This window comes from Bos indicus x Bos taurus, chromosome 23, assembly GCF_003369695.1.
Source record: "Bos indicus x Bos taurus breed Angus x Brahman F1 hybrid chromosome 23, Bos_hybrid_MaternalHap_v2.0, whole genome shotgun sequence".
Lineage (NCBI taxonomy): Eukaryota > Metazoa > Chordata > Mammalia > Artiodactyla > Bovidae > Bos > Bos indicus x Bos taurus.
This window is the reverse complement of record NC_040098.1, coordinates 40,829,708-40,843,862: the sequence shown is the minus strand read 5'-3', so window position 1 is coordinate 40,843,862 and position 14,155 is coordinate 40,829,708. Positions and strand designations below refer to the sequence as shown.

At 42.0% G+C, this 14,155-nt stretch overlaps 1 protein-coding gene across 1 annotated transcript; it reads left to right on the top strand.

Moving 5' to 3' along the window:
• The first annotated feature begins 3,280 nt into the window (after positions 1-3,280).
• On the top strand, positions 3,281-14,155 carry FAM8A1 (family with sequence similarity 8 member A1). The gene is made up of 5 exons (XM_027524823.1): positions 3,281-4,136; positions 5,141-5,261; positions 7,312-7,435; positions 7,909-8,048; positions 10,771-14,155. Exons 1-5 carry the CDS (start codon positions 3,401-3,403, stop codon positions 10,913-10,915), a joined length of 1,266 nt encoding a protein of 421 aa, XP_027380624.1. The 5' UTR covers positions 3,281-3,400; the 3' UTR covers positions 10,916-14,155.

Genomic DNA, 14,155 nt, shown 5'->3' with positions numbered 1-14,155 from the left:
TATGTACATATGTTCTATTTCAGGGAAGATTCTCTTGAATTATAATGTGTTTTGTTCTGTTAGCTAGCTATGGTTTTATGAAGAACTTTTAATCCATATGTTGGATTTTCTTTACTTGTCCTCAATATTTATCTTTTCTCTAAAATCATTACTACCTGTTTTACTTAAAATCTCATCTTCAAAGTCCAGTTTTCTTGAGCATCACCTGTATTTACTTCTGTGTTCCTTCTGCTGCTGCAAGTCACGTCAGTTGTGTCCGACTCTGTGTGACCCCATAGACGGCAGCCCACCAGGCTCCCCCGTCCCTGGGATTCTCCAGGCAAGAACACTGGAGTGGGTTGTCATTTCCTTCTCCAATGCATGGAAGTGAAAAGTGAAAGTTAAGTTGCTTAGTCATGTCTGACTCTTCGAAACCTGGTGGACTGCAGCCTACGAGGCTCCTCCGTCCATGGGATTTTCCAGGCAAGAGTACTGGAGTGGGGTGCCATCGCCTTCTCTGGTGTTCCTTCTAGTTCAGTATTTATCTGAAACCACTTTTTCCTCTTATTTGTAATTCTTTCCCCAATTGTTACTTTCTGAAAGTTTTTAAATTCCAATTTCTCTTTCACATTTTATATAATTTTCTTAGTATCTTCACAGTTTTGATCTGATTTTTTCTGGCATTGACACTATGCAATTTTGCATTTGCGGTTTGATCTCATACTCTTGTATTTGGGGGTCTGTGGCGTTATCTATTATCTAGTTTTGTAAACATTGCCCCATCCATGCATTTTTGGTTTCACTACACAGTTTGTTTTGAATTGGTGGTTCATGGAGATTTGAGATTCATGTACTGCCTCCTTCCCAGAATCTGTTTATATTTTACAGACTCATGAATACTTCCTTTTTTATGTCCCTGAGACATCAGTCCTTAGCTGAGTATGACAGGAAGGTACTAAGGTTGTTCAGGGTGTTGTCTGGATTGGCAATGGTGTGTTACATCACATCCTCATTCTTGACTGATGACTTACTTGGTTATAACATTTTAGATTGTCCACAGTTTCCCCTCTGTACTATAAATGTTTCGCTATCTTCAGGATATTTTTACTTTTGACAATATGGCTTCCATTGTAAATGCCATTTCTTTCTAGTTAGGTTATATTTTAACTGCTCCTATTTAAGATTATTATTTTTCTCTTTGTTTAAATTCATCATGTATGTGTTGTATGTATATGTTATTTTCCCAAGACTTGATGTGATGCTTCAATGTAAAGAGTCATCTTTCTTCAATTCTAGAAAATTACTGGCCATTATTGCTTTTTCCGTCTTTTGGAATGCCTATTAGATGTACTGTTGAACCTTCTTATAATATATAAAACCTCTGAATTTGTTGGTTACAAAAGGCAATAATTTTATTCTTGGCTTAAGCCAATTAGAATTAGGTTTATTACTGAAACAGGAACACTCTTACTTTCTCAAAAGCAAAGAAAAAGGTGGTCCCTGAAGCTATTTGATTAACTATAACTAGGTATCCTTGAAATCTAAACTATTTCAGAACTTTCTATGCAAGTCAATAAATTCATTTACTTTTTATCCCTTAAATCAATTACAGTTGGATTCCTGACAACTGCAGCGGAGTCCTGATTAATAACAAATGTCTATGTGAGCAGCACTATGCCAGGTGCTACTAACCAGTGGTATTCAAAACGAAGTCTGTGTCTCCAATAATCACGATATTTACACTCATTCCATTTTCTCTTCATTTATTTGTTCTTTCTTCCCTTTCCTTCCCTACCCAAACTTGGAATGCAAGTTTAAACGTTACAGTTTCTTCACAGTTGACTTTTTAAATATTATTCACTTATTATTTAACTTTTGGCTGCACTGTGTCTTCATCGCTACACTTGGGCTTTCTCTAGCTGCGGCCAGCACGGGGGAGCCGGGGCCTTCCTTGCGGTGCATAGCCTTCTCATTGCAGTGGCTCACTTGTGGAGCACCAGCTCTAGGCGTAGGCGGCAGCATTTGGGGTTTACAGGCATAGTTGCCCCAAGGCATGGCGTATCTTCCCAGAGCAGGGATCAAACCTGTGTCCTCTCCATTGGCAGGTGGATTCTAAACCACTGGACCACCAGGAAAGCTGATTTTTAAAACCACATTTGTAAGAATAAACCTAGCTATAGGCCACCACGATCTTCCCCTTGTTTTGGATACATACTATATTGGTATTGTCTTAAATAGGTCTTCCAGTGCTTCATCAAAGTCTTTCCCTTTAACCTATCCATTAGCTTCTTAAGGGGAAAAGTTAAGCCTTTTACTTTCATTTCCCAGAGCAGAGTCAAGAATGATTCTGGGATTCATCATGCTGACAACTGTACCCACAGTACCTGGCCCCTGTGGATCTCCTTCCTGTGTGGGACAGGGGAAACAAAGATATATGCCTATCACTTAACCAACTTAAGGACTTCGGAAGGCATACTAAAATATAAATACGTTAAGGTGCCATATATAGTTCGGAGGAAGGGGAAATCATGCCTGGGCTACGGTACTCAGAGGAGGTTCCAAAGCCCCGAGATATGAACAAGGCCTTTCCTGAACATAAAATGAAAGGCAGGCGCCAAAGGTTTGAAACAACGTGCCTGAGGAAAGGCACAGTTTTGCTGAGGTAGGGTTGTGTCTGCAGCAGTGGAAAGTAAGATATTGCAGACTCAGGTTAGCTCCAGGACAAGGACAGAATCTAGCTCTTAAATCAACAAAACCCCTTTTCTTTTACAATCAAGATCGCTGCAGCTGAGCCATACTACCTTGCTAGGTCCCAGTTTGGTTATTAATTTCTTAACCTTTGAGGATATGCCTTGTATCACCTTGAGTACAAATGGGTGAGGGGACCAGTTAACTGGAATGAATGCAGGCGGAAATAAATAACAGGTCCTGTGCTTAGAGACCAAAACTGTCGCGGCTGCAAACAGAAAAGGCAGCGCTGACCCCCGGACCTCTGTCTGAAATACTCCTCCTCCATCAGCTGTTCCTCCAGGAGCAGCCGGAGTCTACAACCCGTGAGACTATCTGGAGAAGCCTTGGGCCTTCAACTTCGTTAAAATCCGCAAGAGGTGTGTGTGGGGGCGGGGGGGAGTGGGGGGCGCGGAGGGGTGATAGTTGAGCGGAACTAGCGATAATCCCAGGACGCCCAGCTGAGAAGCGCCTCGATAACCATAACCGGCTCGGCGGCTCCAAGCACCATCCCACGCCCCGCCTCCTAGCTCCGCCCCGCCCCGGCGACGTCCACGGGGCGGGGTTTCCGCTTCCGGTGGCGGATTGTTGACGCCTGCGGCTGCTGCGGTGGCCACCGGGCTGTTGGGGAGGGGCCAGTAGGGAAGGGAGACGGCGCAGTGACAGGACCGCCGAGGGTGCCGCTGAGGCCACGATGGCGGAGGGGCCAGAGGAAGCCAGAGGCCGCCCTCCCGGGCAGGACGACGGCGGAGGGAACCAGGAGTCCGTTCCTTCCCTAAGAGGCCTTCCTGCCGCCGCCGCCGCCGCCGCCGCCCCACTGTCCCGGGACTGCCCGCAGGCCGAACCCCAGGCCCTGGGCCGGCCCCCAGCCTTGGGCCTCGCGGCCGCGGTTGAGGAATCGGAGCCGCCGCGCGAGCCCGAGAATCGCGGGGAGGCGGCCTCCGGCTCCGACTCTGGCTCCAGCGCGGGGCTGCAGGAGCCGGCAAGCTGTGAGGCGTCCGAGGCCGCGGCCCCGCCGGAGAAGCCGGCGCGGCTGAGCGCCCGAGAGTACTCCCGGCAGGTGCACGAGTGGCTGTGGCAGTCCTACTGCGGCTACCTCACCTGGCACAGCGGCCTGGCCGCCTTCCCCGCCTACTGCAGCCCCCAGCCGCCCGCGCCCAGCTACCTCCCGGCTGCCGGAGCCGCCGCCGCTCCCCCGGCAGCCGCCCTGCCGCCCCTGCAGCTGGGCTATTACAACCCCTTCTACTTCCTAAGCGCCGCGACAGCCGGGCCCGAGCCGGGGGCGTCCGCAGGCATCACCACCTCGGCTCCGGTCGCCGGCCCGGCAGCCCGCGCCCCTCACCTGCAGCCGCCGGTCCGCGCAGCCGCGGCCACGAGGGTGGGACCGGCAGCCGCTTCGCGAGCCCCGAGCGACACCGGGCGGCAGGCAGGTGAGAGGCTCTTCGGGGCACGTGCTGGGGTGGGAGGTGGGGGGCGGGAGCCCGCAGGCTCTGCCCTGCGCTTGTCGCCGCTGCTGCCATTCGCCGTTGTTTCTCCGCGTCTCAGTTCCCAGGGTGTCCGGCGAGGCCCTACTTTCCTCTTCCTTTAGACCTGGCGCTCCGGATCCATTCCCTTACTCCCCGGACTAGTCGCTTCCAAATGTAAAGAAATATTTGCTCCTCAAACCACTTGCTGTTACCTTGCTCTCCACTTTCTGGAGTGAGACCCAGGGCTTAATTCTCAGATGGCAAAGCCGGTTTGTGGGGAGGGGAGGTGTTGGCCGGTAATGCTGGTAATAATCCAGACATGGATTTATAGTTTATATGGTAACTTTTATGAATTAGCGACAATGGAACTGACGGATATTAGAGATTTTCATGAATTCAAATGCAGTTATGAACCTTGGCTTAATCCTGTATATTGTCTGTATTGTCTCTTTACTTCTGTATGGATATTAGAATGTTTTGAATTATTGACACCTTTTAGTTTATTTTTATTTTATTCAGGTAATATGGGACAAGACCTAGTTGCCTGAATTTGATCCAGAATTTAGGATGGCAGCTTATTAATCACTGAATTTGTTAAATACATAGAAAGCGAGACAAATGAATAGGGGTAAGATGAGCCACACAGGGTTTAAGTTTCTGTCATAGGCTTGTAATTACCCCGGTTCTCGATTGAATCCCTGGTGAAATGTACTGAGTACTTTAAATAATGAAATTTACCTGTGAAATAATTTTTAAACATTAAGGGGGTAAAAATAGCTTTAAATTGTTACGAAGTAGCATTGCTGTGTTTTAATAACATGCCCTATTGAAGTCAATTGTTTCAAGGTTATAAAAATTTTTTATCAGTAAGTTGTACCTTGACTTTACATTCCCCATTCATTGCCTAGCTTGGGTTCCAAGGGAACGATTAGTTTTCTTAACTTTTTTTTTTTTTTTTAAATTTACAGGCAGAGAGTATGTTATTCCATCCTTGGCCCACAGATTTATGGCAGAGATGGTGGATTTCTTTATTCTCTTCTTTATAAAAGCGACCATTGTCTTAAGCATTATGCACCTGAGTGGAATAAAGTAAGTTAAGGCCACTTGCAGAAAGGTTTTAATATCTACTGTGTAGAGGTCTTGTTTTAAGTTTTTTTCCATGCTTGCCAGTGATTGTATGGATAACTTGTTTGCCAAGGTCAACAATTTCTTTATAGGAACTTTGTCAGGTTTACTTTCTTATTGGTTTTAAGAAATAACTACAAAAGAGAGAAACAATAAATTCTGCAAGATGGGGGAGAATTTCACCTATAAAAGTAGGTAAAAGCTATCTCCAACCCTGCTTTGATTTTATTCACTATTTTCTTAGGCTAGGTACAAATTTTTCTCTTATAATTGTTTTCAGAGCGGAGTACCTAAAGACAAAGGCATAAACTGTTAATAATCAGCTAGATGCCATTTCCAAATGGGGCTGCCTATATACATCAGGCAAGTTCTAAATGAATTGCAAAGTGAGCCATTTATTTGAATAGTCTTTCTTTCAGAATAATAGTCATAATAGCAGTTATCACTCGGTAAGCACTTTCTACGTGCTGGGCTTTGTATGGATTTTTTTTTGGCCACACCACACAGCATGTGGGGTAACCCGCACCACCTGCAGTGAAAGGGCAGACTCCAGGGAAAGCGTGGGCTCCGCTGGACACAAGGGGGGTCCCTGTATGGATTCATAATCTTGCTACCACTATTAAGTAGAGATTAATGCCTCCATTTTATAGAGATTGAAATTTAGACTTACAAAAGGTTAAGCCCAGAATTTACAAAGGTAAATTTACAAAAATAGAGTTAAGTTCAGACCCTGGTGGTTCAATTTCAGGGCCTTTGTCAGGAACCTGAATGGTTACCATGATTATATCTCTCCCTCCCTTAGTCCCTACACATCCAGTCAAGTACCAACTCGTTTGTGTCAAAATTTCAGTTTTCATCATTATTGCTTCTCCCTAGTCCCAGTCACTGGAGAAGGCAATGGCACCCCACTCCAGTACTCTTGCCTGGAAAATCCCACGGATGGAGGAGCCTGGTTGGCTGCAGTCCATGGGGTTGCAAAGAGTCGGACACGACTGAGCAACTTCACTTTGACTTTTCACTTTCACGCATTGGAGAAGGAAATGGTAACCCGCTCCAGTGTTCTTGCCTGGAGAATCCCAGGCACGGGGGAGCCTGGTGGGCTGCCGTCTATGGGGTCGCACAGAGTCGGACACGACTGAAGTGACTTAGCAGTCCCAGTCACATCATCACTTGCTTGGACTGTAACAAGTCTTCTAACCGATATCTCAGTTTACCATGTCCTGTCTTACATCTAATCTCATAAATTCTGATTCTGCCACTCTGCTGCCTTAAAATCGTTCAGTAGTTTCTCATTGCCATCATAAGTCTTAATGTCTTCATATGTTTTAACAGATACCCTTGTTTCTTAAACTCCCTTCCCCGATGGCTCAGCAGTAAAGAATCTGCCTGTAATGCAGGACATGCGGGTTCCATCCCTGGGTGGGGAAGATCCCCTGGAGGAGGACATGGCAGCCCACTCCAGTATTCTTGCCTGAAAAATCCCATGGACAGAGGAGCCGGGCGGGCTGCAGTCTGAAGGGTCAGAGTCACACATGACTGAGCACGAATGCTTTATTTTCTACTCACTCTCTCCTCACACAATACTTGAGCCACACAGAAATGCCTGTAGCTGCCATCATACTCTCCAAGTCCTCCTCTCATTAGTCCCGCTCTTGCATACGTTTCCCTTAGGCGGGGCCAACTTCTTTCCACCCTTCAGATCTCAACTTAAATGTCATTTTTTCGAAGCCTCCAGTAAGTTGTGTTCCTGTTAGGTGTTTCCAAGTACCCAGTGCTTCTCTATTTTACCCTTTGCCCACTTCATTCACTTGCCATTTTATCCCCAGAGCTAGTACAATGCTTACTCATGGTACTGCTACTTATTTGTTGAATAAGATAATGTTTTGTGAAACTAGATAATTAGAAAACATTAGTTTGTGATTTCAATTAGAGTTTATGGCTTACACTGATGAAAAAATACCAGTTCAACTGCTCTGGTAACACATTCTCTATAACCCAAAACTGTTTTTTATAGGGATATCTCTAAGTTTGCTATGCATTATATAATAGAAGAAATAGATGAAGACACATCAATGGAAGACTTGCAGAAGATGATGGTTGTGGCACTTATATACAGGTTATTAGTTTGTTTCTATGAGGTAAGCCACTGACTTCAGCAAATATTTAACAATATAATTTTAGATTATCAGCCCAAGACAGAAATATTGTAATAGAGATTTATAATCTTGTATTTGTCAGGTGTCTTTTTTTCTAAATTTTAACATAGTACCTTTTCAAGTTAAAATTTTCTGAGCAGAGAAATTTTACAATTTCTTGGTAATACATTTCAGTCATTTGTCCAAAAATGTTTTAAGTTGGTTGTGGAACATGTAATGTTTTTCCATAGAACCAACTTGCTAAAAAATATAATGGCTCATAGAGAAATAACTGCAATAGACATCTTGTGGTACTTGAGGATGTTAGAGACCTGCAGAAATGCATTAAAAGATTAAACAAAGTATTTCTATGGAATTCTTCCAACTTGAAAATGTTAAACCATGAATCATATGGCAGGAAAATATTGGTATAGTTGAGCCAGTAAATTATTTTACAATTATCCTTCTCTCCTTAGATAATTTGCATTTGGGGAGCAGGTGGAGCTACCCCAGGGAAGTTCCTGCTAGGACTTCGAGTTGTGACCTGTGATACATCAGTGCTTATTGCACCGAGTCGGGTTTTAGTGATTCCATCCTCAAATGTTAGCATTACAACGTAAGTTCTTTTCTTAATCTACTACGTACTTATGAATTACTGTACTTAAACGTTATCAAATGATGGTACTTACAAAAAAGTGCTTTTAGGATGTTGGTTTTTCTTGGCATATAATAGGCTTACATTTAATAAGTTTAAAACAAAGTTTGAATGTTTTTCAGTAACATTTATTGACTCCTTTTCAGTATACACATCTTCAAGGGTAAGCATTTTATGAACTGGAGGCCACAATAATGAGAGGATTGGGGTGTGGTGCTGTCTGTATCAGTGCTCCAGGCCTAGCTTTGTTTATATTCTCTAGATCTGTAGTTATGGAGTTTAGTTACTATTCTGCGTTGAAGCTTCCTTCTGGTAACACTTGTCAGTACCCCCATCTTAAATAGGCAATAGGAGTTTTGACATGCTCCTGCTCTAAAGTGAAAGAGGTTGTAATACTCACAGTATTCATGGCTAGCTGTTGGCATCTGGCGCTGGGGGAAGGTGTCAGTTCAGTCACTCAGTCATGTCCGACTCTTTGCCACCCCATGAATTGCAGCACGCCAGGCCTCCCTGTCCATCACCAACTCCCAGAATTCACCCAAACTCATGTGCATCGAGTTGGTGATGCCATCCAGCCATCTCATCCTCTGTCATCCCCTTCTCCTCCTGCCCCCAATCCCTCCCAGCATCAGAGTCTTTTTCCAGTGAGTCAACTCTTCGTGTGAGGTGGCCAAAGTATTGGAGTTTCAGCCTCAGCATCAGTCCTTCCAGTGAACACCCAGGACTGGTCTCCGTTAGAATGGACTGGTTGATCTCCTTGCAGTCCAAGGGACTCTGAAGAGTCTTCTCCAACACCACAGTTCAAAAGCATCAATTCTTCAGTGCTCAGCTTTCTTCACAGTCCAACTCTCACATCCATACATGACCACTGGAAAACCATAGCCTTGACTAGAAGGACCTTTGTTGGCAAAGTAATATCCCTGCTTTTGAATATGCTATCTAGGTTGGTCGTCTGAGGTTATTGATATTTCTCCCAGCAATCTTGATTCCAGCTTGTGCTTCTTCCAGCCCAGCATTTCTCATGATGTACTCTGCATATGTTAAATAAGCAGGGTGACAATATACAGCCTTGACGTATTCCTTTTCCTATTTGGAACCAGTCTGTTGTTCCATGTCCAGTTCTGTTGCTTCCTGACCTGCATATAGGTTTCTCAAGAGGCCGGTCAGGAGATCTGGTAGTCAAGGCTGTGGTTTTTCCGAGTCGGACATGACTGAGCGACTGAACTGGACTGAGGTTGGTCATAACTTTCCTTCCAAGGAGTAAGCATCTTTTGATTTCATGGCTGCAGTCACCACCTGCAGTGATTTTGGAGCCCCCCAAAATAAAGTCTGACACTGTTTCCACATCTATTTCCCATGAAGTGATGGAACCAGATGCCATGATCTTAGTTTTCTGAATGTTAAGCTTTAAGCCAAATTTTTCACTCTCTTTCACTTTCTTCAAGAGGCTTTTTAGTTTGTCTTCACTTTCTGCCATTAGGGTAGTGTACAGATAGTGGAATAATGGATAATGGAAGTGGATAATAGAAGTTGTGGAGGTGAGTAGATGGTAATTAGCTGAGCAAAACAAGGTTCTGACTGGAATTGCTGCCAGCATGATTCAGAGTTAGATGGTTATATAAAGAAATATAAACAAGAGATTTTAGAAGAAGCCTGGGGTTTGCTTACATCTTCAAAATTTGCTTATTTTTGTGATTCTAATAATCTTGGGCTACTACTTTTACTGAGAATCAATGTTGGCTAATATTTGTTGAACACGTTGTAAACCAGGCACTGTTTGGACACAACTAATGGTAGAAAGTGAACCTAAAACCAAGTCAGTCTGGATTCAGAGCCCACATTCAGCTGCTGTGCTATTCTGTAACTGTTCAGTGCACTAAAAGGCAAAAATCTAATTAGAATAATTCCCCATTCTAAGCTCCTGTTGAAAGCTTTTTGAAGCTTTCCTTAATCACAGGATGACAGGGACTTCTGTGGTGGTCCAGTGGTTGAGACTTCACACTTCCACTGCAGGGTGTGGGTGCAGGTAGAATTCCTGGTCAGGGGACTAAGATCCCACAGCACAGCCAAAAATAAACCACAGGACCCTGCAAAGAGAGAGAGCTGATAAAGCAGTAATTTGAAATGCTGGTGCTCTTCACAGAAGGTAGAAAATGGTACTGTACTAAACCTACTCAGTTTAGAAGACAGTGAAAACATACAGAAAATAAAGATATTAAAAGTAGTGAGTGACCATAGAAAAGGTAAGTAAAGGGAAGTTACTCTGTTCTTTTGGCAAAATACTAGGAAATACTAAGCTTTTAGCTCACATTCTAAGACATTATTGCTTTTCACGTGAAAGTTCTAAAGTCTAATTTTATGTTATGAAGTCTTTAGAACTGGCCCAGGTGGTTTGATCATAATATAATGCTGCTGCTGCTGCTAAGTCACTTTAGTTGTGTCCGACTCTGTGCGACCCTGTAGACGGCAGCCCACTAGGCTCCTCTGTCCCTGGGATTCTCCAGGCAAGAATACTGGCGTGGGTTGCCATTTCCTTCTCCAATATAATGCTACTTGAAAGTAATTTAGATACAAAAGGTTAAAACTCTCAATTGTACTTTGAATGTTTTAAATACATTTTGAGCTTGATAGTCTACTAATCTATATGTAGTTGGTATATAACTTTTTTTTTCCATTTCTTTAGGTCCGCTATACGAGCTTTGATCAAGAATTTTTCTATTGCTTCTTTTTTCCCTGCTTTCATCACACTGCTGTTTTTTCAGCATAATCGAACAGCCTATGACATTGTAGCAGGAACCATTGTAGTAAAAAGAAATGGGGTCAGATGATGCCCCAAAAAGCCATGAATTCCATATTCTCTGGAATAATGACAAGACTAAATTATGTGTCAAGGCCATCAGTGTCCCTGGGTTACCTTAATTCATTTAGAAATTAAAGCAGTCGATCCAGTGTGATGCAGGTGACTGTGCTCAAAGTATTGATGTTACCTGAATGCCAAAGAACTTTTCCAGAAGAAAAACCTGTTGAGTCCAAGTGTTAAAATTTGTATATCGAACAGAAGGCAAGTGGTGTCATCATCAACAGACAGTATATACATCTAAGGTGTTAGAATTTGCTGAATGCACTTTCAGCTTTGAAATCTCCAAATGAAACTTTAAAAAGTTATTTTGGTTTATCCCAAAATGATGGAAAACGTCCAGTTGTGTTTTGTAAACACATTATTCTTTTAGTTAACACGTCTTGAGGAAATGTTCGTCTTTGCTTTTTGTGGGGAGGGAGTGGGGACACACACTTTATAATCCACTTAGCTCCCATCCCAGGGGGTGGTGAGTTAACTACAAGGGGAAGGTTGAGGCCAGCCAAGCAGTTCCCTGATCTGAAATGTTAACACCTGTACTGCAGTTTACCGCAGGAGTGATGACTTCACAGCTATTCTTAATGCCTACACATGTATTTCAGGATAAGTATTGCATGATGAAAAAGTATTAAGTCATATTGCTTTTTTTTTTTTTTTTTTAAGAAAAAGGTAAGTTAGTGATTGCTTTAAATGGGGTGGGGTGTTATGTGTGTGTGTGGGGGGGGGTAAATTTTCACTGTAAATTGAAATTCATGTGCAGATGTTTTCTGTGCCCTAAATCAAACTATAAATATGTGGGGGGAAATTAGTTCCATCAAACTGTGGCATATTTACTCTAAAACAATATTCCCAGTATGTGCGCAGCATGAAGTATTAGTGCTTTTCAGTGTTCTGAGTATACCTTCTCTTTATATACAGGATATTCACATACTAGTTTTAGTTTTATTATACTCCATAACTTTTGAAACATCAAGGAGTTCAGTCATCCTAGCATTTCATGATTAAATAAATAGTAGCCTATGAGATACTTAGCAATTTTCCCTTTAGGGACTGTTCTCTAGCAAGGAAGAGCAGCATGTCCAGACAGTGTTCGAAGTTCTTTGGCTCTGAGGCCGCCAGCTCATTTGGAGTCTGTCAGGGATGATGTTTTGAGGGAAATGTGTAATACTGTGTGCGCTGCTATTTTATTCTGTCGCTGAATTGTGTGTGTGTGTGTGCTTTTGTTAGATGGCCCAGTTAGCTGTGTTGAGATATAGCTAAACTAAAAGTTTTCTTAGGCATTTTCTGCATTTGCTGTATTTTCTCCCCCCAAAACACTAAGCTGTACTGAACAGTTCATATCTCAGGTGCTTACAGGATCAATCTAGGCTTTATTTTGGTCATAATAAATACATTGCTATATTACTGTATCAGTTTTTAAAGTGGGTCTTTTTGACATTTAAAATGTATTTTCAGTTTATAGAAACCTTAACAATGTCCTTAATACTTTTGATTGTAAAATTTCATAAACCATGGATTTAATATAAAATTATTTTGAAAAACATCACAGAAAGCCTGTTAGTTAAATGTGTTAAGATACTGAACAGATCATTCACTTGTCGTTTCTGGGAAGATAAAGTGTTACGGCCCTTCGCAGTAAACAAACCAAAACCATCCACTAACTTTTTCAGAGTAGATTATTAGGAAATGTTACATAAATGGTTACATACTTAACTGATTAGTAGTGTATACTTTATTGACATATACACACCTCTTTGCCCTGGATTGGGAATTCAAGTTGAAATGTACTCTTACATATCGCTGTGGAATTTATCTTTAATGTATACTTTCCTCTAAGATAATTGGATGGTTAACTACCTGGGCTATTTTTACTTATACAGTGAAACAAAAGTAAATACCCAGTTTGATTTATACATTAAAATATTGCACATCTGCTATACACAAGTGATTCAGATTAATATCTATGTAGATGCATTGAGAGCTATCTTAGGATTCAAGTTAAACTATGTAGCCCTATAAAATAAACATTATTATTACTCTGTCTGCCTTTACATGAAAACCCAAGTCTGATTATGAATGTAGCACTTAGGGAGATTTTGGATTCCCAAATTTGAGGGGAAATAAATGACAAAATAGGGAAGGTTTTTTGGGGTGGAGCCCTCTTTATTTTCTGTATACTTTATTATATTTCATTTTTAGAAATGCTGACTTTTCTGTGTACAGCCTCATACTGAAGCTCCACAGCCTAAAAAGGCAAAAAGAAAGCTGTCTCATAGTATAAATATTATTCATCACTTTTACAAGATAATAAAGGAACAAAAATTAGAAGTCATGCTGAGAATACGATTTCAATGAACATACCATACATAAAACCACAAAACAGGCAGATAATTTAGGCATCTAGAAAATCTACCCATTAACTAAAGCAGCCTGAGTGGCCCCAGGACCTTGAGAAAAGTCAGACACACTAAGTGTATGCTGGGCTGAGGCAAGTGAGAGTGAGTGGTGGCGAGCAAGCTGTGCTTTTAAATCTGTGACTAGAGAGAAGGCCAGTACTTGCTGCGATACTCATATGGCACTTGTTCAGAAGCTAATGCTTTCTACCTAAATTGTCACCGCATCTCCCCCCAAATATTTAGGATTGAAAAAAAATGCATTATATTTCAGAGTTTTGTTTCAATTTATAAAAGTCTTCATGTTTGTTTCAAATGACAGTAAAAATTGTTTCAACTCTTAAAAAAGGACTTTTTCCCTTATGTAACTTGCTTGGGTGCATGGAGACATAAATAGTTCCCGCAAAACAAAGACAGGAGTTGAAAAATTGTTGCTACTTGGGGATAAAGGGCTTTTTGATGGGAGCATGGGTATTAAATATTTTCCTTCTATACTTATCTCTATGAAAATAGGCTATTCTTCCTTTTAAAAAATATTCCTAAATAATGGCAGTATTCCTAAAATCTGGCAAGTATTTCACTTACTTGCCACTTCTCACCCCTCTATGCCAAAGGCCAGAATTTATCAGTATGTACTTGCCTGGGTAAAATTCATCTCAAATTGTATATGTACTTCCTTGCAGTTTCATTTATAGTATGGTGTGACCCACAAGCAGTAATCTGATGGCCTGCCTACTAAATAAAAATTCAGCATTCTATTTTTAATAATTTATATGCCACCACTTTGTACTGTCTCAATAAATACCTGGTCAACAATG